The 25,488-nt window shown below is 35.5% G+C and overlaps 1 protein-coding gene and 1 pseudogene across 3 annotated transcripts in view; one reads left to right on the forward strand and one right to left on the reverse strand.

Annotated features, from left to right (window-relative positions):
* LOC148947067 (uncharacterized) overlaps nt 1–19,307 on the forward strand; it is a 54,713-nt gene extending 35,406 nt beyond the window's left edge. For all 3 annotated transcript variants that reach the window (XM_089096859.1, XM_089096861.1, XM_089096860.1), the window contains exons 6-8: nt 11,249–11,423; nt 14,987–15,094; nt 19,048–19,307. In XM_089096859.1, the coding sequence (XP_088952985.1) occupies nt 11,249–11,423; nt 14,987–15,094; nt 19,048–19,185 (421 nt within the window). In that variant the 3' untranslated portion in view covers nt 19,186–19,307. The remainder of the gene's footprint in view (nt 1–11,248; nt 11,424–14,986; nt 15,095–19,047) is intronic.
* On the reverse strand, nt 6,184–7,871 carry LOC148947068 (putative ATP-dependent RNA helicase DDX5 pseudogene; annotated as a pseudogene).
* Nucleotides 19,308–25,488: the final 6,181 nt, after the last annotated feature.

Below are 25,488 nucleotides of genomic sequence, written 5' to 3' on the forward strand. Positions count from 1 at the left end.
TGATCAATGGCAGTAACGTTTGCTGGTACTTTGTTTTTCATCGATTCATCTTTATATTCCTTAGTGATATTTTCTGCCAATGCCCTTTTTATTTTTCTGGCAATTTCACTGTCTATTATCACACTATTTTTACACAGGTAACAGTTCCGGCACGTAGACAAGATATGGTTTATGATATTAGTAGAAGAGTAGGCATTTCTTTTCCTCTTTGCTTTCATTTGAATGCCAATAGCCGAAAGGTGATTATATGGTATAACTCCGGGTAGTAAGATACATCAAGGTGAGGTATGAAAATGTCCATCTTCATGAGATATCATTTTTAGATTTTTCTTTTCTTTTGATTGCCATTTCTCTCAGGGTTTCGAGTATCATATATTTCTCACCATAAGAGCTGAGTTTGTTCTGTACTCTAAATAAATGCAGTTCCTTGCTGTCATGACAGTGCATGCATACGTTTCCGATAGTGCTACCACTTGTAATTATTTCATAGTTTAAATACTTCTCCTTGTCAGAATTCAATGCTACAATAACACTATCATGTGAACATACTTTCTTAAAATGCTTCATCTTCACTTCTTAGAGATATGATTTGTTTTTATTGTTCCACTGTGTAAAAAATACTGATTTAATACATCCAATAAACTAGGTAGTGTCGATAACCGGACATAGAGTACCAGTGGGGAAGCCGCATCGTGTCTCTGAGCAAGCATAGAGTACAATTGTTAGAGCCATAAGCATATTTCATGTCATTTTAAGATACGTAAAAAAAAAGTTGAATAATTTCGGTCCAAAAAAAAAATTTTTAGTCCAATAAAAAAAAGTGCTACTACAAACAATATTTTTCTAATAGTAAAAGTCACGACTAACCATTTCTATATTATTCTCATTTTGAATTTGGAAAATATTAAATGTGATTTTTTTTTTATGTTCTAAGTATGTTACATGTCATTCTAAGAGATGTAAAAAAAAGTTGAAAGAATATATCATGTTAAAAAAAAGTTTACAAGAAATTCAAAAAAAAAATTCAAAAAAAATGCGGGAAGGGGGTGGTAAAGCCGCATCGTGTCTCTGGGCAAGCGTAGAGTACAATTGTTAGAGCCATAAGGATATTTCATGTCATTTTAAGATACGTAAAAAAAAGAAAAAAAAAGTTGAATAATTTCGAAGTCCAAAAATGAAATTTAGTCCAATAAAAAAAAGTGCTTCTATAAACAATATTTTTCTAATTTCAGATGTCACGACAAAAATTTCGTTATCAATCTCGTTTGGAATAATGGGTATGTTAAATGAGATTTTTTTATGTTTTAAGTTTGTTACTGGTCCCTCTAAAATAAATAAAAAAAGTTGGAAAAACGTGTCATGTTAAAAAAATAATAAAAAAAGTTAAAAGAAACTTCAAAAAAAAATTGAAAAAAAATGGGGGGAGGGGGGCCAAAAAGTTGGAGGGGAAGGGAACCCCTTAGAGTTTGGGGATAGGGGACCTTTGGGGATTGAGGTCCTTGGTGGTTAGGGTCGTTGGCGCTTATGATCCTTGACGGTTCATACTCATATATAACTCACTACTTGATTTGTAAGGCTTTCTAAGGATTGTTCTTAATTTCTTTATTAAAATTCCTTTCTTGGTGTTTATATCTCTATTAGTATCAATTTTTTAGTATACTACAATGTTAGAGCATATTTTATATTGACAACACTGTTCAAATGGTACTTGTGTATTATACAGAACACATCCAAGAAGTGAAGCTAGGTCAAGACACAATGTCATCTTGTCATCGTTAATCATTTCCATAGATTTATGCCAATTGAATATGCTTTTTCACAAATTCAGTTAGTTTACGCGAATGTTCTGAACAATTCTGGGTGTAGCATCCTATTCTTTAATTACCAGTAATGCATTCCTAAACAAATTGAGTTAGTTTGCGCAAATGCTATACCCTTTTTGCAATTTTTTTTTGGTAAATGATTTAACATCATATGCCAATCAATCAATCCTGAGTATAGTATCCTATTCTTTAATTAGGAGCGACGCATTCCTAACAAACTAGTCTTGACTAAAGGCAATTGTCCAAACAATCAGAAACCAGTCTGATTGCATTACACAATCTCGTCCATAGTTCCAAATATAACATGTTTGATCTCTTTATAGGTCTATAATATAAAGGGATTGGTCGCTTTTTACAATCTCGTCCCTAATCTCGTCCCGCGCCTATACATAAGACACTAGTAGCGTAGTTGATTTCCAGATAGAAAATATGTTTTTGAGAAGGAAATTCCCCCGCAATCCTCGGGGCAAGGGTTTTAAGTTATGCCCTGTGGGCATATAAGAAAAATGTTGGCACAAAGTACTATGTATTATTTTTTTTCCTTTAGAGCAGGGCACTTCATATGGAAGGGGTCGTCATAGAAACTTCAAAAGGGGCTTATTCTATTTATAAATGAGAGGTCTAGTGCCCTTTTAATAGTCGAAAATGATTGGAGGGCAACTACCCCCCCCCCCATGCCCATCATTCCCCCAAACACATCCAATCAAAATTTTGAGATAACCATTTTGTTCAGCGTAGTTGATTTCCATATAGAAAATATGTTTTTGAGAAGGATACTCCCCCACAACCCTCAGGGCAAAGGTTTTAAGTCATGCCCTGGGGGCGTATAAGGTTTTTATTGAAGGCTTTGTCGTAGAAACTTCAAAACAGGCTCATTGGATTGGAAGTTCGAAGGGCTAGTACACATTTTAGTAGTCGAAAGTGATTGGAGGGCTTGACATTTTATAGTAAAGATCGATATGGGTATAATGTATTATTTTTTGTTGTTGTTGCTGTTGTTTAGACCAGGGCACTTCGTATCAAAGGAGTTGTCGTGGGAACTTCGAAAAGGGCTCATTCGATTGAAAATCGAAAGGGCTGAAGTCCTTTTTAATAGTGGAGGGCAATTTAATCCCCCTTCCACTCCCACCCTCCCACGCCCACCCTCCCACACCAACCCTCCCATTTCTGCTCTTAAAATTTAACCAAATCAAAATAGCGTTAGTGTATCCAAGCTATCAAAGAAAGTAAACAGATTTTTTTGCGAATGGTATCAAGTTTTCCATTTAAGGTCAACTAGAGGAGGTATGAAACTAAATTAAAAAGTTCTATTTGTGTCCAGATTTTTAAAAGGGTGTATGTTGTTAAAAATTACTGAAAATTTTTCTCCAGCAAACAAATAGCAGGCCAAAATAAAAAGTCTTAAAAAACGAAAAGATTTAAAGCATTATTTTCTTTTTCCCTGAAAAGACTACTTCAATATAAAAAGAACAGAAATTAATTTAAAAAACTTTTTCCACAAAATAAGTTTTTCAAAGAAATGTAAAGAACTCCATTAAACAAAAAATGAGCAAAAATAAAATCAAATAATCAACCAAGCGAGAAACAACCACAAATCAGTAGCGATAAATAAATAAAACCCAAAACGAACAGAAATTACATTAATTAACAGAGTCAAACTCAAAACGAGTAGAAATTAACATAAGTTGGGTGCAAAACCCCTATGCCTTCCCAAGGCCAGAACCAAATTTGCATTTTACTGAAAAAATACAAATGAATATGCATTGTCAGTTTAATATACATATACCGATATTTAGTAATCAAAATATTAATGTTATTTTATTTATTAAATTTATAAAAGTAAAAACATTTATATTTTTTCAGTAAAGTGCAAATTTTGTTCTGGCCTTGGGAAGGCATAGGGGTTTTGCGCCCAACTTATGTTAATTTCTACTCGTTTTGAGTTTGACTCTGTTAATTATTGTAATTTCTGTTCGTTTTGGGTTTCATTTATTTATCGATGCTGATTTGTGGTAGTTTCATGCTTGGTAGATTATTTGATTTTATTTTTGCTCATTTTTTGTTTAATGGAGTTCTTTACTTTTCTTTGAAAAACTTATTTTGTGGAAAAAGTTTTTTAAATTAATATTATAAAGCATCTAAAAGACAAGTCTCCAGCAGTGTAGGGTAATTAAATAATAAAAAAAAGGATTTTCCAGAACCTTTAATTTGAGATATGCTCCAAAACGCTCCATCCATTTAGGATACAGATCAGAGACTTTTCACTCTATTAGAAAGTAATTGAGTTGAAATGTTAAGCTTTTGGGGATGAATAGATAAAAAGTTTGGAGAAAACATTCAGACATTGAGAAAATATTAGACCCTACTAATGCCCTGTTAATGTTATGCCCTGCTAATAATATTCTTTCCAGGTGTATGTTGTCTTTTTTTTCTTCTATTATGTTGGGTTTACCTCATGCTGTATTGCGGAAGCTACTTATAGTACAGGCTTCATGGTAAATTTGTTGAAGAAATCTGGGAAGATACTTTTTGTGCTTCTAACGTGGAATATTAAAAAATAGCGGGAGATTCCAGGGCCAAATTAGGCCATGTACCAAGCTTTCTCCAGCCTTCAACATAGCTCTTTTGCAATTAATTATCGTCATTGACAGCCAGTGAAAACCAACTCTTTGCTAACAGTATGGCTTTCCTTGGCTGTCAGTGGCAGAAATCAATTGCAATCGATTGCACCGCGTGTTGAACCTGTGTTGAACCGCGTTATATCTCCACTCCTTTCCCCACGTCGGAGCAGTGAGTTCCCGCTAATTAAAAAATAGTTTTGGCACGTCAATAAAATGTTTGGGGTTGATCTCCAGCCTAAATAAGAAAGTAGTATCTTTTATATAGCCGTCGGCTTTTTCGTAGCTAGAACCTAGTAAAGAGCGAACCAATTTTTTGAAGCCGTTATTCTTCAGGATAATAACAAGAAATTGAGATCCTCATGGTTGCGGTCAATCCTATTCTTTGTGTTATCTGTATTCTTTGAATTACTAAGAATAAAACATAGAAAAGAAAATCGAGAAGGTAGTTTTTTAAGGCCAATTAAAATACTGGAGGAATCAAGACGAATATTTCGGGAGGACAATCGCTCCCCTTCTTCAGTGCTGTAGGAAAAAGTTTCAATGAAACATGTTTAAACTTTTGGAGCGTAAATGCGAAAGAAGCAAACCTGATAAAAATTAAATGAGAAAACATACAACGCAGAAAGCAAAAAGGATAAGAAATAAAAGCCCAAATTGGAAGAACTAGAAACCCTTTTTGATAGTCATGAATGTTGATGAGCGACTCGTTCTTGGAGTTAGGTTTATAGCCTTTAAAATTTGTAATTCTGTTAATTCTGATTTCATCTGTTGTTGTTTTTTCCGTGTTGTTAGATTTTTTAATTCTTCCAATTGGGGTTTTTATTTGTTTTTTGTTTTGTCTTCTGCGTTGTTTGTTTTTATTAATATATTTTTATCTGGTTTGTTTCGTTCGCATTTATATAAAAAAATGGGAACAAGTATCCTTGAAACTTTATCCTATAGTGCCGAAGAAGGGAGGTGGTTGTCCTCCCGAAATATTCGTCTTGTTTTTTCCAGTACTTCCGCTGGTCTTGCAAAACTCCTTTTTCGATTTTCTTTCCTTTGTTTTTTATTCTTTGTTATGGCTGGCCAATTTGTTTACGAAATGATCTTAGAATTACTATTCTTTAAGAAATCAATTTGGTCAAATACATTGTAAATGGCACTGAAAATCAATTGGACTTTTGATCTTATAAGAAACAGCAAATAATCTTGGTCATTCTCTTAGCCGTCATTAGATTTAAAATCCTTTGTCCGTTAGGACAGGGGTTCGAGCCCTGGTGTCACCGATTATTTGGTTTTTAATAGGGGTCAGTGGCGTGACTGTAAGTTTAGCTGGAGTTGAACTAGCTCTAAATGGGTGCCTGGAGAAATATGGGGAAGGTATTTCGTCCATTTTACATTATTGAAGATAGGTTTTCGAATATATAAATAAATTGTATTTTTTAATGTCATCATACATGTGTATTATGATGCCATGCTTTTTCAGCAGTTGAAGATGATTCATCCACTAAACCTTACTGCAGAATTGACACTTTTCTGAAAACAAAGAAATACGGCAATTTCTATTTTTATTGAAAAAGTTTTAAACTAAATATTAAGGAAAACAGAGCAATATAATTTTCTGTAGTGAAACTTTCCACATTCATTCAAAATCATCAAAACAAGAATTGAAATAGTACATAATATGTCGCTTAACTGTATCTGTTGTTCCTGGTAAATTTTTTTTCTTAATGGGGCTTTCGAGGAGTCATAGCCGTTTACCATCGGTCTCTCATATTCCGCCTTCCATAGCTGCCGCGCCCCCTAAATCCAGTTCTTCCTCCATAACCTCTACTATTCTGGAATTTGAACAAGGCTTCTGAGTTCTTGGCAAATTGATACAATTCTGGGTCGACTTTTTGATTTGCTTCCTTGAGAACCCCTATTAAATCTTTAGCCTTGCTTCCATTCTGTGGGGTGAAGAAGGTGTATGCAATCCCAGTCCGGTTGGACCTTCCTGTTCTTCCTATTCTGTGAATGTAATCCTCACTGTTATGAGGGTAATCATAGTTAATTACATATTTTATGTCGTCGATGTCTAGACCGCGAGCTGCAACATCTGTTGCCACTAATATATTTATCTTGCTATTTCTGAAGTCTTTCATAGTCCAATCTCGTTCTCTTTGATCTTTGTCACCATGAATGGCCTTTGCTGAATACCCGTCTCCGCGAATACTGTCTGCTATGTAGTCAGCCATTTGTTTTGTTCCTACGAAAATAACTGTCTTGTTTTCCTGCTCTTTGGAGATTTTATTCAAAAGTTCAGTTAACTTAATGTATTTTTCTTGTTCTGAGCACACTTGGACAATTTGTTGAATATTGTGATTGGCCGATAAATCCTTTGGGCCGACGTTCAATTTGATGTGTGAGCCTAAAAAGTCTTTTGCTAGGCGTTCAACTTCCTCGGCCAAGTGGCTGACCACATCAGAATTTGACTTTCACCGCTAATTTGTCGAAAAATTTTCTTGATTTGTGGTTCAAACCCCATATCAAGCATCCTATCTGCTTCGTCCAGGACGATATAAGTACATCGCCTAAGGTTTATTTTTCCTTTTTCTAAAAATTCAATCATTCTCCCTGGAGTAGCAATGCAAAGCTCAGATCCTTGTTCCAAATTTCTTATTTGCTGCAACTTTGGAGACCCACCGAAGACACATGTGCTTCTTATGCGAGACGACGGTCCATATTTGTCTGCCACAACTTTGATCTGTTGTGCTAATTCTCTAGTTGGGGCCAAAATCAAAGCTATGGGTCCATCTCCTCTTTTAAGATATGCCTGGTTTTTAATGTGGACGATCGATGGAAGTATGTAGGCCAGCGTTTTACCTGATCCAGTTGATGCAACGCCTACCATATTTCTACCTGATAAGGCAATTGGCCAGCCCTGTGCTTGGATTGGAGTGGGACTATGTAATCCTTGTGATGTCAACTGAGATTTTAAATTGTCAGGAAAACCAGATTCTTCGAATGACATGATTGGATGAGGGACGTCTACTCCTTCCACTAAAATTTGTTTAGAATCACGATAGCTGTCTACTTCTTTTTTGGATCTTTTTACGACAGTAGAATGGGCATTATAGAAATTCTTTTGTAATGGCTGTCGTTGGTAAGTGTCATCACGTCCTTGGTTCGAAAAAGTACCACCTGAATTTTTAGACCCTTCGAACTTGCTGGGGTGTTCATGATTACGACGAAAGTATTGCTTGGGATTACCATCTCGTCTTATACCGTATTGTTTGGAATCACTGGCAAACTTGCTGCTAAGATTATTGAATGTTTTTTCGCGTGCTTCTGGGCGACCAGTATCCTGTTCTCGTGTAAGCTTGTAAAAAGTTCCATTGGAGTTTCGAGGTAAGTATTCGGTTGTGCAACCTGCTTGTCTTCGATTTAAATAACTTGAGTGCATTTTTCTATAACTATTATGGATGTTAATAAAGAAATCGAAGAATATAAAATATTTGGAAAAGCACAATGATAGCACCTAAAACAGTACACAGAAAATTGACTAAACGTTCTATTAAGCTGCATTATATCGCATGGACTTAATTTTGTGTTTAAGATCTTTCTGCGTCCGTTGATTTTTCGAAAAGGTAATTTTAAGTCTGTCTTCTAAAGATTTTTGATTACATTTCTATGTAGAATTAATGTTGAACTGAAATGACGTTATCTATTATATTAAATATTTGCGTCATATTTTTCTTTTGTCATTTGTCGCTGACGTCATAATGGTATTTCCATTCTTTTGTTTTAATTTAATGCCATTTTGCGAGAAAATTAACTTTTTGGATAGTCCTTCAGTTATGTCGAATTATTGATGTCTACTTGGTAATATGGGCCTCGGAGTATGACTTCAGCTGCAACAACCCGTCCTAGAGTCCAGAATATGATTCCAGTGATGAGATTCTGTTGATATGTCTCCGTAATCATCTGAACAAGAAGAAGAAGAAAGAACATCTGGATCTACAAAATTGGGCCACGGGCTAACCTATGACTTGTTAACAAACTAGATTGATTGGGTAGATAAAAGAGACCACAGATAGAATTCAAATAAAAATTATATTGCTGGTTAAACACTAACATACCAAATGAAAAATGTCGCTTAATAGTTGATGTTTGCTTATATACCTGAATGTAGAGACTGTGCTTGAGAACAGTATGAACAAAGCTACATTGGACTAGGAAGGATAATATAGTGTTTGTGATGACTAAAATATTTCATCATTCCTTGGCATCGATCCTTGTTCTTGGAGAATATCCTTATTAACCCTAAACTTAAAAGTCAAGCATTCGACGCTAAAAGACAACAAATTTTTTAAGTGGACATAAATAATTTCTTAGTCACACCGCTTTTCCATTTACGAAAAATTAAGCGAGAAAACGAGTTTTTGATTTCAACAAAGCAGTGACCAAAAATTAAAAACAAAACAACACTTTTTATGTAGCAACATCAGTGCTGGAAGTTTGTTTATAATATTCCCATTTATCAACTGAATGTTGAGAGGAGACTGGCCCATTGTTTTCATATAGATATTCGCTTTGGTTTTATTCTTATGCAGTAACACCAGTGCTGAAAGTTTGATTATTATGTAAGTGTTTCCTTTTTTGTGTGTGTGTGTGTTTAATTGTCGTTTTTCTGTGTTGCTTCTAAAAAAAACTGTTTTCTTTTCTCTTACTTACTTTTTTTCGCTTTTTTTTCCGTTGAGAAAGGCACCCGGACGTGGGGCCGAAATATTCGGCATTTTTAAATTAAAGTGTTGTTTTGTTTTTAAGTTATGGTCACTGCTTTGTTGAAATTAAAACCCTTTTTTCTTGCTTAATTTTTGGAAATGTACATAATCGATTTGGCTCTGAACCATCCATGTCATACTTACTCCCGCCATTTACCCGTGCAGTCATTTGAAAATTTGCCTCTCAATTACTTGGACTATCTGTCTTGGCCTTTCTCTTTCTACAAATAGCCATGTCTTGATGGACACTGCTGCAAAATACTTGACTTCAGTTCAAAATCAACCGACACTACTGCAGAATCAAGTGTTTTGCAGTAGTGTGCATCAAGACATGGCTATTTGTAGAAAGAGAAAGGCCAAGACAGATAGTCCAAGTAATTGAGAGGCAAATGTTTAATGGCTGCAATAGTGTAAATAGCAGGTTTCTTCTGAAAAGCTTCTTTGAAAACTTAAACCTACGTGACTTCATCAAAGTCACGTAGGGATTGCCTGGTGAAAACAAGCATTTTTCGTCTGTCTCACTGCAAGCTAAAACTTATGTTTTAACGACAAAACTCCAACCTTGTACTACAATTAAATAAAAAAAAACAATTTTTTTCAACTGAAAATAAGGAGCTACATCATAACTTAAAACGAACAGAGGGCAACTGCTCTCACATGCGTAATAATTTCTGTTCGTTTGAAGTTTTAATGTTGCTCCTTACTTTCAGTTAAAAAACCTTGTTTTTTTAAAAATTAATTTCTGATCGTTAATTTTTTTTTTTATTGCTGGGAAATCCGGCTCCCCTCCATCGAAAATTCCCCCATACAAAATTATTCCATGAAAAGATCATCCCTTGCAACTCTCCCCCCCCCCACCCCCTTTCACCGGAAAAATCCCCCCTGGAAACGTCTGTATACTTCACAATAATCAATTCTAAATGTAAACAATGGGCAAAGTTCATAACTTGCAACCCTTCTCCTGGGGATTTTGGGGGGTTAAGTCATCCTCAAACACAGTTATTAGATTTTTTACTATGCTGAACAAAACGACTATCTTTAAATTTTGGTCGGGTGACTTTGGGGAAAAAATGAGCGTGGAAGGGAGGCTAGGTGCCCTCCATTTTTTTGGTCACTAAAAAAGGGTGCTGGAACTTTTAATTGTTCGATCGTAGAAGATCAAACCGTTGAAAAAAAAAATAAACACGCATCCGTTTGATCGAAAAAAAAATAAACAAGCATTCGTGTTTTTTCTTCTGGCAAAGAATTCAAATTCCACATTTTTGTGCATAGGAGCCTAAAACCTCTACAGTAAGGTTCTGTGGTATGCTGAATCTGAAGGAGGGATTTTGATTAAGATCACTTGAATTTTTTGGATGTTTCCCCCCATTTTCAAAAATTGGCAAATTTTCTCTGTCTCATAACTTTTGAATGATACCATTAAATTTGATGAATTTTACATTTTTTGAATAAGCATCAAACTTCGGTTCTTTTGATGTATCTATTGTTGTCAAGACTCTGTTTCTTAGAGTTTCGGTTACTATTGAGCTGTATCGCTTCTTACTTCGTTACGATGAACTGTTTGATTGTGATTTTATCTACGTAGGATGAGCTGACGTTTGAAAAGGCTACGAATGGTTGGATGATTTTTTATTTCTTTTTAGTCTTTCAGTAGTTTTATGTGGTTTCAATTGTTAACCTCTTCTGACCTCTTGAAACCCTTAGAAACCTTAGCCCCTCCCCCTAGAAGAACGAAAATATACAAAACTGCAAAATTTGGAAAAAAACATGATTCTCTCACGGAAACAGTTTTGTTCAAATCTCAGCCCCCTCCCCCCCAAAAAAAATAAAAAATTAAAACTCTCCACCAAGAAATTGCTAGTGCATCATATTCATCTTGAATCATATTCTTAAATACAAAGAAAGTAAACTACAGATTCCATGGCAGATCCGGCAGTATCAACAGCCTTGCCTGCGGCATCACTGGCAGCATCATTTGCACGTTACGCTACATCAGAAACACTGCAAAAGAAAACAATTTAAATGTTTGACTTCTAATTGTTGATTTACATTTCAGGTGGCTAAAGAGAGAAGTTGAACTATTGGATTATCATGTCAAGATAAAGGAACATCTTTCTGTTAAAGATCCGAATTGTCAGTTGGCAATCGACTGCTTAGACAAGCTTTTAGAATTGGATGTGGCTCCGCTGATGCTGAAAAAGCACCCTTATGTCTTAGATACCATAAATAAGGTTTGCTAAACATCATTGTCTCATTGCGTCCATTTGACTATTGTAATTTAAACTCTAAATTGCCTTGTGATATGTAGTATTGAACCTCAGTCCTGCACGGTCTAACTGTTGCATTAAGATTAATGTGTCTTCTAGCATACAAGTCAATGAAATAGTAACATAATTAGAAACTGTTATTGATAATTTTGGTCTCAGTTATTTTGAAAATCTTAAGTATCTTTAAAAAACTAAAAAAAGGCGTAAGATCTTGGTGATGAGAGGCCAAACGTAGTTCGTTATGAATAAACGTTATTCGTTATTAACTTGGTTCATCCCCTTTTTGTATGTGTGAAATGAAAGGGTGCCTTGAGTGACTTATTCCGGTCCTCTGGATGTGGGGTTATCATATGCCTTGGATAGCTCATCAAAAAGTCCGCAAGACAGTAATAAAAAGGCTGGGTGCAACCAATTTGCGGTACTATATTTGAGGTGACTAGATCCTCCTGCTAATGTGGTGGTCCATCAGCATGGAGGATCTATGTGTTGCTTGTTTCCCATTTGCATTGGAGACAAGCAACGCCTGAAGTGATATCCCTTATAATTTTCGGTATATTTGAATTCTGTGTGAAAAACGAAGCTGATTTATTTCTTCATGCTTAATTTCTTGGTCAAAAAATAAGCTTATATTACATAGGCCTAGGTTTAAGTGCAATGACTAGTAACAAATATATGAACAACCAAGTATTTGACAGGGATTCTTTATAGCAAAGGCTAAAGGGGGCAATTTTTTAGAAGTTTCTCTATGGAAAACTAGGACAAGCAGCTTTATTTTTGTATTCTCTTACATCTTAATAGCATGATTTCCTGAAAAAATTCCCGTAATTATTTCTAAAACTAATTCCATTCTAGAATTAATTTTTTACTAAAGAATCGCCGTCTTTACAGCGATAGATTTTCGCTATCACTCGACCTGCTCTATGGATTTCAGGCTCTGTTTAATAAATGTTGACTCTTTATATATTTTGTTTTTGTACCTCATAGTTTGTTTTCAAAGTAATTTTAATTCCGCACATTAAGAAAATATTTATAAATATTCATCATGGTTGCAGCATTATATGCAACGTAATTAAAATCGAACTCTAACCTATAGAAACCGAAAAATCAAAAACGCGTTTCGAAAAAAATTGTTAAGCGATGAAGAATCGCCATTTGAAACTGATTCGGGAACTTGTTTTAGAAACTTATTTATCTTAAGTGTTGCCCAAGCTGATCGAAAGGCTGCCCAATCAAAGTTCTATTCATCAATATTGTAAGTTCGATTTTAGGGCTGTTTCATTTTTCACTTATTTAAACGATCAGTGATCTATTCTTTTTCAGCTATTTGAGGACAATATTACGCTAGCTAATTGGGCTATTGGTTGAGAAAACGGGCGCAAAACTTAAGGAAGTAGAAGTCATGCCTTCAACACTTAAGGATGTCAAAGACCGGTTCGGCTCTCCCAAGAGTATCACTCGGTAAATCGGTATTAACACTCGACAGTTTGCCGGTTTCACTACCCTGATCAATATATCCTGTTTGTTTGGTCTTCCAAGGGTAGAATATACGCATGTTTAATGTGACTAAATATCTAAGAAGGAGTTTTCTTTGTAACCTGTTATATAAAAGGTCTAAGACACCACAACAACAGAATTGTGGATTTATATTTTGGTTTTTGAAATTCAATTGACATGAGTAGGTTAATGATAAAGCACTGGGTTTCCTTTCTTTTCTAGGTTCCAGTTTATAAATAATTGTCACTAACAACTCTCAGGAGGCTGAAATTACGCGACTCCGTAAGGGCCCCATTGAAGGCAGAACTCCATAACGTCAGATAGCAGCCTTTACGGACCCTTGTTTGGATTCCTTTATGAAAAAAAAAATTAATATGTTATCAAACAATTCGAGCGATGCGACTCAATAGTAATCAAAACTCTAAGAAACAGGGCCTAGATAAAAATAAAAACATCGAAAGAATAAAATTTTGATGCTTTTTGAAATATGTAAAAATTTATGGTACCCATCAAAAATTATGAGCCTGAGAAAATTTGCTCAATTTTTGGAAAAGTGGGGAAACATTCCTAAATCATTATGATCTTAATGAAAATAACACCATCAGATTCAGCACATCAGAGGACCCTACTGTAGAGGTTTCAAGCTCCTATTTACGAAAATGTGGATTTTCGCTTTTTTTTGCCAGAAAAAAAGATCACGGATGCGTGTTTATTTGTTCATTTTCCACAGGGGTGATCGTATTGAACCAGTGATCGTAGAAGATCGGAAGAGGGCTCATTTTATCGGAAATCAAAAGTTCTAGTGCGCTTTTTAAGTTACCAAAAATATTGGAAGACAGCTATCCCCCTCCCACGCTCATTTTTTTGCAAAGTCACCTGATCAAAATTTTGAGAGCAATATTTTTCAGTATAGTCGAAAAACCTAAGTCTTTGAGGATGACGTAACCCTCCACAGTCCCCAGGAGAAGGACTGCAAGTTATGACCTTTGCCCGTTGTTTAAATATAGTGTGGGTCATTAGGAAGTATACAGACGTTTTCAGGGGGGATTTTTCAGGTGAAGAGGGGGGGAGTTTGCGTGGGAGGATCTTTCCACGGAGGAATTTTCATGTAGGAAGATAATTTTCCATGGAGGGGGAGCCGGATTTCAAAGCATTGTTTAATAAAGATCGGAAATTAAATAAAAATTAAATAAAAAAAATTCAATTGAAATTAAGGAGCACCATTAAAATTTAAAACGAACAGAAATTATTGCGTATATGAGGGGCCACCCATTCCTCATTCTTAAATAATTGGGACAAAATTTGAACTTTGGCGTAAAGAGCGAGTTATTGGGGGGGGAGAGTGACCCCCCTCATATAGGTGATAATGTATGTTTGTTTTAAGTTTTAATGTTGCTCCTTACTTTCAGTTGTTTTTTTTTATTTAATTTTGTCTCAAAAAGCAAAGAGCAGAAGCAAATTTTAAGCATAATTGGGCTTATATGCAACATCATACATAAAACGAAATAAATAACAAAGAATAACGAAATCAAATTCAGAACAAACAGAAATGGCTACAAATAAGCGTGGGGCTACCTCTCCCCCCTCCACAGCCCCCAAAGGCTGGAGTGTCATTTATGCTTTACTGAAAACTAAATATATTTCTTATAATAGAATTGCTGTTAATGCTATTAGTTTTTCTGTACGTTTGAACAGAATAGATTTAAAGGAAGAAAAAAGTGACGAAAACAAGGGTTTCCCCTTGCAAACTTGAAGTATTAGCTTCAGATTTGTTATCATGGTGCTCCAAAATCCCTCTGTTTAAAGTGTGTAGAAGATATTTAATCTAAGACGTTAAAGTGTGTCTCTTAAAATGTTAATAAACGTAAGAAACATAAGCATTATAGCAAAATACAAAAAGATTGTATAGAAAACACATATGTTCAGAAAAGCTATTATTCAGACTAGATTGCTCGTTTTATATTTTTTTTCAGTAGTTTGATTATTATTTTATTTATTTATTTTTCAATAAATGATGACATGTTTTCTTATAGCTCAAACGATATGTTGGACCAAAATCAGCTGAAGACAAAAAAGAAGAGATTCTTAAGCAGGCTGATAGTATTAGGAATAAGGCTGAAAAACTTTTCAACAAATTAGCAGTAAGTTCTGTTTGTTTACTTTTCAATCTAGAATAAAAGTTATTACAATTCATTAATTAATGATAAAGGGGGAGGGACATGTGCTTCCCTTAGAGTTGTTTTTGCCCCCCCCCCCCTCTCCAACACTCCCTCCCCCAGATTGATTTTGAAAAATAACTTTTACGGGTGTATTTTTGTTGAGAAAGGCCTTTTTTTTAGTTTTTCTGTTCAAATTTTTTTGAAAAATGACAAATTTGCCCCCTCTTGATCTTGAAAACGACATTTTGCCTCCCCTCCACCCTAATTTTTTGTAAACTGACGCCACTGACGAAAAATTTTTTCTGGGGTGAAAAAAGCGTAACAGCAAGTAGATCTTAATAATTGTTGCTATTTCATACTATACGCTGTATTTGTACCAAAACTTCCCACCGAGACCATGAGACCAAAATTGGTTGGATTGAACCTTTGACGACAATATCAAACAGTCGAGTGAGGGTTTAAGGGCTTGGGTGAGTTGAGTGAGTGAGTCAACGCTAACACAGTTGAGTGAGAGTATAAGCCCTTGGCTCCCAACCAATTTTGGGCCATGCCCCATCCAGGCATTTCTAAAATCCTGATGCCCCCTTGTGATATTTAAACTTTCTTATTCAGAATTCTAAATTTATTTACCTGAAGGAATCTTAAAAGGCCCTTAACTTAGCATCTAATACTAAATATCGCCTGAATACAAAGCTGTTTATACAATGTATAACGTTGCTGCAATACTATCCTACACCTTTTTTGCTCTTTAAATACATTTGAATGTGACGTCTTTCATATGAAATATGTTGGTTTTTTTTTTTCAAAATAAGGCTCTAAAGTCAGCCAAAGGATGCACGTCCTGTGCATGACCCACCAAAATATTGGCCCACTGGTGGGGCCTGCGTCCCATGTCAGGAATCACGGGTATAAGCTCTACTCTTGCCAGTATCTAAACATCTTAAACAGAAGGTAGGAAGATTGCCGACAAGTCGACTACAGTGATTCAAATGGTGTTATGTGACTTTTAGTCAGGAATCTCCGGTATAAGCTCTACTCTTGCCAGTATCTAAACATCTAAAACGGAAGGTAAGAAGATTGCTGACAAGTCGACTACAGTGATTCAAATGGTGTTATGTGACTTTTAGTTTATTTTCAGTCATAATGATATCATTGAATTCATTAGTTTCAGGTATATCCATTGACTGAGCCAAAATTATGCCTTTAGTTAGACTTTTTCTTAGAGAACGATCTAAAATTGCTTAGAAAATAGGATAACTTTCTTTTTTTCAGCAATGCTAAAAAAAATGTAAAAGTTTTTCAGTCTACTAAACGCAAAATAAATTTCAAAAAGGTAGTCCGGTATATGGGTAAAACTGAATATCAGCTATCGGATGATTACAAAAATTGTCGCCGCACGCTGAAGCACTAAAACCGTATGAGTGCAGAAAAATAACATGCCAAAACTTGCACTGGGCCCATAAACTAAAAAATTTCTAAAATTTTGGGAGACTATTCATTAATACCTTGGGAAAATTTTAACTTTCTACATCCCCAGTTTTTACATTGAAGGGATATTTACGAAAGTACCGTAATTAATCTCTTTTACTAGAAGCGAAAGTCTAACTCTTCAGACGGTGACCTGATTTTGACGCGTAAACTTCTTCTTATTTTTTACTTGAACATCATAAAAATTGTTAATATCATCTAGTTATATCCAGGTATACTATAAAAAAAGTTACAAAAAAATTGGTAAAGTAAACACGCAAGCCCATTTTTTCTGCTCTAAATCCCAGTATAATCCTTTATTTTCAAAATCTACTATTATTAATCTAATTTTAACCAAATAATTGAAATATATACACGTTTTGGAAGATCAAGAGATTTTTCCAAAGTGAATGGTATTAAAAAGAAAATCTTTAGGCCCAAGTAACCATATCTTGGAATATATTACCCAAGGCCGTATCCAAGGGGGGCGGGGTTAGGGGGTTTGAATTTTTTGTTCTGTTGAATCCTTATAATAGGTAGTTATTGCTTCTGAATTAGCCTTAAATGGGAATTTTTTCTCCCTTGACAGTTCCTTTTATCATATGCTTTAAAATTTCGGTTAGTAAGGGCTGCGGCTCGTTCTTTACTAAGTTGCAACTACGGCGGCAACCATAAAGGCCAAACTTTTTCTGTGTTCAGCTTGAGCCTTTTAATCTTATGTCCTTGGGCCTACGAAACGCCAATGCCAAAAAAGAAAAATAAATAATATAAAATAAAAATAAATAATAAAATAACATAAATTAAAAAATAAATAATAAAATGAAAATATTGGTTCGCCCAAGTTAAGTAGTTTTCAAAGTTACCTTTGTAGTTGCCTAACATAAGCTAAGCTAAGGAATCTCTGTGATTTCTACCTGTTTTGTGCTATTCTCGGGTATAACCATATAGGGTTAGCCTTTATTGACTTTGTAGCTGCCTTCGATTCTCTCATCAGAGAGGAGCTATGGAGAATTATGGCTGAAGACGGTGCGCCACAGGACCTCATTGAGATACTCCGAAGTGCTTATAAGGACTTACGTCTGTGTTTCCGGCAATGACACTCCTAAGTTTCCAGTGGAGTTTGGGGTAAAGCATGGATGCCACCTTTCGCCTATATTATTCAACTACGTGATAGACTGGATCATGAATAATGCAATGAGAAACCCCAGTGGAACAGTCTTCGGACAAATAGCTGGTTCCCTCCAGTCCCTGACAGATCTGGACTTCGCAGACGACGCTGCTGAGCTGGAAACTATCGCCGACAGCTTATAAGGCATGATCAACGATACCCCTGAGGTCTCAAAGCGCATCAGACTGGCCATCAGCGGAGCAAAGACTAAATCATTGGCTCTCAACCAACCTGCTCCTTGCCAGGTTATCCTCGACGTTGAGCCAATAGAAAACGTCGAGGAATTCAAGTATCTTGGCTCTATCATAACACCAGATGGAGGAGCTGAAAGGGATCTCTGCCCGCATAGCAAAAGCCTGGGGAGTCTTTACTAATCTGAAAAAAGCAATATGGACCAGACGGGACATCTCAAACAAAACAAAAGTCAGAATCTATGTTGCAACTGTTCGAGCAGTACTACTGTATGCTTGCGAGACATGGCCGATCAAGGCTGAAGACGTGAGAACTTTGGAAGTGTTCGACCACCGCTGCCTTCGTTACATCCTCTGTATTAAGAGATGGGACAGGATTTCCAGTAGGGAAGTAAGGAGTCGCTGTGGCCAATCAGAAGAGCTATCGCTTATCATTAAAAGACGTCGCCTGAAGCTCCTCGGCCACACATTGCGCCGTCCCGAAGGCACGATATGTCGAGACGTCCTTGTCTGCAAACCAGCCCCCTCCTGGAAACGTAAACCAGGAGGACAAAAGAAGAACCTGTGGCAAAAATTTAAGGAGGACCTGGAACCGTGGGGAGGATTCGGGAGACACGGTCGGAGATGGGACAAAGACTGGCTGCAGATCGCCAGAGAAGCTGCAGCCAACACGTCCAAGTGGTCGTCGGAAGTCATCTCAAGATCCTTTGGTGCCGGGCAGGACAGTTCATCGTCTGGTTCCCGCCGAAAGTAAAGTAAAGTAAGTGAGTTTGGCCTGTAAAAAAATTGTAGTTAAATAATATTTAGTTTTATATCCTATTCACAATGAGATTTTACAAATACCGGGATTTAGCTAGCCCGAATTCAGGCCAATCAATTTTTTTGATTGGCATAAAAATCTTACGAAAAATTCTGATTGGCTAAAATTAGCTTTAGCTAGATCTCGGTATTAGTTCTCATTGTGAATGGGGCATTACGGAAACAAATTTTGAAACTTAAGTAGTAAACAGCCATTGATTGTCACTCCAATGGAGAGTAACATCACTTCCATCCACTTTATTCACTAAATTTTATTTCTCTTTTACTTAATTAGTTAACATTTATTTCAGCCACTCTTTGTTGTACCTGAAGGGAAAACCTTCAACGAAGTTTTTATCGCTCAAATTGTTGAGTTCCAAAAAGCCACTTATGCCTATTCGGATGAGCGGATAATGATGCTCACGGAAGATCCTGTAGATTCCCAATGAGTCAGAAGAGGTGTGAGTTATCTAAAGTATATTGAATTAAGTTTTTGGTCAAATGACTACTAATATAATTGCTTAAAAATAAATTTGAGAATGTGACCATTTTATAATAAATGTTTTATTAATATTGATTGTTAATATTTGTTAATTTCATAGTCTGTTTATATTAGTGTTCACGGTGGAATTTCTTACCGCTAAGCTTTTGTGTAGCGATCTGTATTCAGGGTTTGTGCCTGGACATCATTCCTGTCAAAATAATACTGTTTAAACAATCCTAATTTTGGTTTTAGAAGGATTTCTATTGGGTTGATATTATATTAGTTCTAGTAAGGCTTAAAGCTATTTCTAACATATAATACATAGATATAAATCTTAGGCTTTATAATAATGAAAACCCGTTTCAAATACCATAAAGCTTAAAAGCCGTTTAAGTTTTTAAACTAGCTTTTTTAGCCGTCTTTATTAAACTTCTATAAAGTTGACGGCAACCTGCTATGTATAGATACCTTTTGGGTTGAGGTTCCAGGTGGTACTTATGCCCCCTAGGAGTGTGAGAAAATATTTTTGGTGTTGAAAAGACTCAAATGTAACTAGCCAGAAAAGCCCGCTTTGGGTTTTTTTCCACAAAAAAATCATAATATGTAATTTTATTGGCTCTTTATCAGCAAAAGGCAGGCTTATGATCATGACGTCATATTTCAAGCTTCTGTCTTTTTATTGTGTATTAGTTTATGTGTATTGGATTTTTATTGCCCGTATCCATTCTCATGTTTCCAAAATTCATTGTGCATAAATTTCGTGTTTCTAACTTAGTTTTAAGTTTAGTTTAGCTTATTTTTCAGCGCGCACAAAATCACTGTACAAATCCGCACAAACAAATGTTTGATTGTATATATGCGCATCAGATCACGTAATATATTAAAAGTATAAAGCAGTATCTTAGTTGGAAGCTTGTGGACTGTTCGAAAAAGTAAGCGAAATACCTAAAATCTTCCCAAGTTGGGTTTTTAATTTTTTGAGAATATATCAAGTTTATTTTCAATTATCAGAAATCTATCTATCAAGAACTTGAAATCAGTAGATCACAAGACACTCCGTCCAATTTGTTGTTATTTCTGTTGTTTAAAACCTATCCTTTAAGCGTAACATTGGTTTGATAAAAAACGAAGATTGCAGTTTTAGAAAAGCGAGAGGATGTGTTGATCCGCTTAGATTATTAATCGAGAAGTGTCTTAATCTTCACACCCCTTTAGTTCAGATTGTATGCATTACTAGTAGAAAAGCTGGTGTGGCTTCCCAAGGCGTTTGTCTCTTCCCTTGCTCTATCTGGTCTACGGTCCTCAGAGTTGGGGCCTCTTGTCTCCTCCCTCCGCTCGCTACGGTTCACAACTATATATTTTTACATTGTTATATTCTTCATTCTTGAGGTAAGAAAATTATTCTTTATAAGTTCTCAGCTTGATTTGATCAAATAATTTTTCAGTCGCTTTCCCTTGCTTGCTCAAGTGTGAGTCCCCCGCCAATATCGGGCCCTGACAGTCCCTCCACTCACTCAGCTCATTGTCGTTGGGCTTGATGCTTCTATTTTTACAATGAGCTTTTGCTTCGATCAGGCAGTAGATCGGACCTTCGCCCTTCACACGCTTGTTGTTTTGACGTTACGTTTCCAGATTTGTTTGGCTCACATTTTTATCCCTAAATACCACAGAAGTACGTCAAAGATTTTCCCAAAATTTTGGGAAACATCTTTTTTTTATTTCATTTGGAAATGGCTTTCTCTGTATATTCATTAAAAAAAACTGCCTATCATTTCCTAGATTTTCAAATTTTGTTTCCCCTTCCTCTCTAATTTCTGGGAATTGACGCCACTGGTTAAAAGGATTTGTCCCATGAATGAGAAAATTTTTGGTTACTATGGGCCGTGGTTCGTTCTTTATTAAGTTGCAGCTTTTGCTGCAACCATGATAATCTTGCAATGGCTAACGTAGAAGTGAGGTTAGCAATTAGTCTTGTGCTGAATCAGGTTTATATGTTTTGTCCCCTTTTATGTTGGTTATTTTGATGGAATTTTTGCTGAAGAACCCATCGAAGGCTATGGCAGAAAATGGTTTCAAATTGGAAGGTAAAACTCTCCTCGACTTAGTTCTCAGTTCTCTGTTCGTCCTATTTAATGTTTTCATTGGCCAACGAACTGAGAACAGAGATATGTGAGCTTTTTTCTTCGCAGTTCTCTGTTCTCTGGCGAAGAGCATCCACCAGAGAAATGGCTTCTGAAGTCAGTTTGGTCTCTGTTTAGATAGAAAAAATTTGGTTGCTAGAAATGAAAATTGTAGCAAAGAAATAGGCAAGTGTTGTTATTTACTATTTTTGCTTTTATAGCCTAGGCTCTAACTCAATTAAGCAATTAGTTCTTATTACCACATGTCTACGACTGTGTTTTAGGTCATTTCCTGAGAACATTACCTAAAGGACTGGAAGTCAGTGGCAAGTGGCAGTTCAAAGACCAGTGGCAGTTTGATAACCTTTATTAAATTCGACCATCAGTAAGTTGATAAAAGTTCCCTTATTAGTTGCCATGGGCATTGGTTAGTTGGACATAGCCAAGCAGACGTTTTAGGGATAATTTGGAATATAGGACCATAATGAGATAGGCTAGGATGACGCTTTTAAATTTTACGCCTCATCTTCCTTAATTTCCGTTTTCGATCTCAGTTCTCTGGCATACCAGAGAATTGGGCACAGCAAAGAAAAACGTTTTTTTTGTCAAACCAGAGACCTGTGAATCGAGAACTATGACCAGAGATCGAAAACGTACATATTGTCTTAGAATGCTTAACGAAAGAATGAATTTCGAAGGTTTTGACAGTATAGGGTGCAAGAATGGGTTTGAAAATTAAATAAAATTAATAGGTAAGAAAACTAGCTTGTAACTAGAAAACTCTAGGTAACATTGGTAGAGGTATAGTTTTCTGTGTTAGGAAAAAAGTTTAGAAGAGTCTAAAATGAGTTTTAGAACTAATACTAGAAACCAAAAGGCACGCTAATCTTTCTACGTTGAGGAACTCTACGGTTTCCAAAGGACCATAGTAGCGAATGGCATGGATAATATAATCTACAACAACTCATCTTTTATGGAGCCAGGCTACCGGAGTCTATTAGGGAAAACAGACGATAAATTTTAAAGCCCGTCATGATTAGCACAGCTGTTTCCGAGAAAGGAAGGTGTGCACATTCCTTTCACTCTGAGTAGTTTTAAAATCGTCTTCGCAGCTCAAGTAATACTTAAATACGTTTCACTCCATCGGTAAGATCATTTCTAAGTTCTTTGACTGTGGTTCATATTATACGGCATAGCCTGCCTGAATCGGTTCAGAAATCTCAGTCATTTGATACCTTTAAATATTAATAAACTTTAAAAATTAATAAAAATCAAATAAATTTTGCGTTTTGATTTGATCTTCTTCCTTGTTGATTATGAAGCATCGGCATCGTATTTTTTTTCTTTGTGTCTACATCTAGTACTTGCACAAAATCAAAACAAGAAAGAAAAACAACAATGAAAGAAACAAACTGTAACTGCTGCTAGTACTTAAACACAGGCTAGAAAGAAAATTCGATTACAATAAAGATCCGACCGCACTTTAGTAGCAATATGGTCGTCAACAAAAAATAGATCAACAACTCTATATCTTAAAACTAATCGGCCGTTGCAAGTCGGAACAAAAAACGTATCAATATTTATTCACTTTTGCAGGTTTCAGAGCGGTGACAAGGCTATAAAATAGAGAAGGAGCGGAGCCTAAGAAATGTGTGCTCTAATATGATGACTATACAATCCTTTTCGTGCCACCTTAATCTTGAAACTAGTTTACCGTAACCTTTCAGAGCTCTCATTTCGAAATGACCCAATAACAGAATATGAAATGGACTGCACTACAAACCTGGGGACGAATAAGAAAAAGGCCAGAAGCAAGCCTATGAACACCGAGCTGAACACTTGGATTAAAAAATTCTTAAAATAGGAGAATAGTTGTAGAAATATTTTTCTAAAATAGAAAATTGCTAGAGATTTACGTTAGAAACATTAAAAGATAGCCACATTGTCAAATATGTATGACATACCGCTTTATGAAGCAAAATTATTAATCTAGTAAATATGCATCTGGACTTCTAAAGATAAAACAAGTACGAATTAGCTCAACCGCATCTATTATGCTGCTTATGTTACATAAGCAGCATGTTATTATGCTACAGGGATGGTGAGGCACTGAGAAGTAATTGGCTATGAACAACCAAGTCAAAAATCGTACTCAAATCATGGCTAACTATAGACACTTTTATTGAATCTATCACAGAATAATGACACAAATTAAACGATATAAAACTTCTTGCTGGTCGCTTCTACTTTTCAAAACGAACTGCAAATCTGGAGTAATGTGAACTCTGTTTATTCTATTAATTAAAAATTTGCTATATTATTTTTTGAACATTTGTACAGTGGTTAAGGAACAGTGAGAAGAGCACGGACGAGGTTATTCCCCTTTTTACAAACATGGGAATAACTCCTGCAGAAAAAAGGTCAGGTTCATAACCAGTTGTAAACGCCATCTGGTTGGACAATATTGTTTCGTTTCTGTGGGTAGGACTTGGATATGACAATACTGTTTCGTATTGAAATTGTTTAATCAATTTTAGATTGCTGTTGAATAAATGCATGCGGAACAATTATGTCAATTCCAGTAAAAAGCTTGTTTTGGCTTTTAACATTGTTTCTCATAAATTAGTAAAGGTTAAAAAATAGCTTAGCTTACGTTGAAGACGCTGGAGTTTCAGGTCTAAATTATGCTCAAACTTGACTGTAAGAATGAGCCAGGGGTTGAATTTGGAAAGAAACATTCAATATAATCTCTTCAGAAGTATACAGAGTACAATAAAAAATTCAAAAGGGTATGAGTTTAGAAAACGACTGGTAAACCCTTGCTTTGGACAACAAATTGTCAGTCTTAGTCTGAATTCTGATTAAAAAATAATGAGCGTCATTGCTTAACACGACTCAATTTAGTTAATAAGGGGCTTTTATGTTGGACGCTGACCATGGAGAATTCAGATCTCTGCCGTTTCTAAAATTGCTAATGGGAATTAATAAATTCCTGTACAGCAATCTTTGTAGCGTTATTAAACACCAAAAAAATTGTTTTTTTAATGGAAGTAAAGGTTATATTAAAACTTAAAACGAACAGAAATTATTCCATTTTCAAAAAACCAACAAAGAGAAAAATCTCAGTGAAAAAAACAACAACAGACAATACTGCGGCCAGTGGAGAGAAAAGAAACGAAAAATGTAAAACAACGCTTAATTCGCCTGTATCCAAATAAGGCGTCTTCAGCACGAAAGAAACACAAGAGGAACAACATAAAAAAAAACAAGCTAAAACTAAAAAACAAGTTAAACTGCCACCAAAAAAAAAAAAATACAATTGGCGCTAACTGATCCACGTAGGGAAACTATGCTATTATAGAGTTACTTCAGTGACAACACCAGAGTAACAGAGTAACTGGACACAGGTAATTTAAATATTGACCCAATTTATGATAATCTTCTAAAGAGTGAATCAACAGTCAATAAGGGAGTTAAGATTTTAAATAATCACCAGGGGACTATTTTACCTGCTATGCCAAAACGATTTGCTTCAATAATAGCCAATAAAAGGATTATTTCGCGACAGAATGATTAAATTAATTTCCATTTTTTTTTTTTCCTCAGTTACTCTGGTGTTGTCATTGAAGTAACTCTATTAGAGCATCTTTTCCCTACGTGGATCAGTCTGCGCCAATTGTATATATATATATATATATATTTTGGTGGTGGTTTTATTGGTTTTTTAGTTTTAGCTTGATTTTTTATCTTGTTCCTCTTGTGTTTCTTTCGTACTGAAGACGCCTTGTTTGGATACAGGCGCCCCCTCCTTAAAGCCCCAAAGTTTATGCTAAAGTTTAATATGTCTTTAAAGTTTTTCTTATTCCAGTCCAAAGGCCCTTATGTTTGAGCAGTAACTCTTAAAGAAAATAGAACGATATCTATCGTTTAAAGTTTTAATGGTGTTCTCTTCTTTCATTTGATAAAAACTTGCTATTCTTAATTTTATTTCTGTTAGTTTTAATAGCATGCCCAGGGTTACCTTAAATTCAAGGACGTCTAACGTCCTCTAAATCCCGACTCTTTAAACCAAAATTAATTTTTGCGCAACATTGGCTCGAGAAAAAACCTCATTTAGTGCATTTGTATTTCGAAACAAAACATAATTA

This window comes from Artemia sp. Qi Xiang Cuo, chromosome 11 (genome assembly GCF_049724085.1).
Source record: "Artemia sp. Qi Xiang Cuo chromosome 11, ASM4972408v1, whole genome shotgun sequence".
In the NCBI taxonomy this organism is placed as follows: domain Eukaryota; kingdom Metazoa; phylum Arthropoda; class Branchiopoda; order Anostraca; family Artemiidae; genus Artemia; species Artemia sp. Qi Xiang Cuo.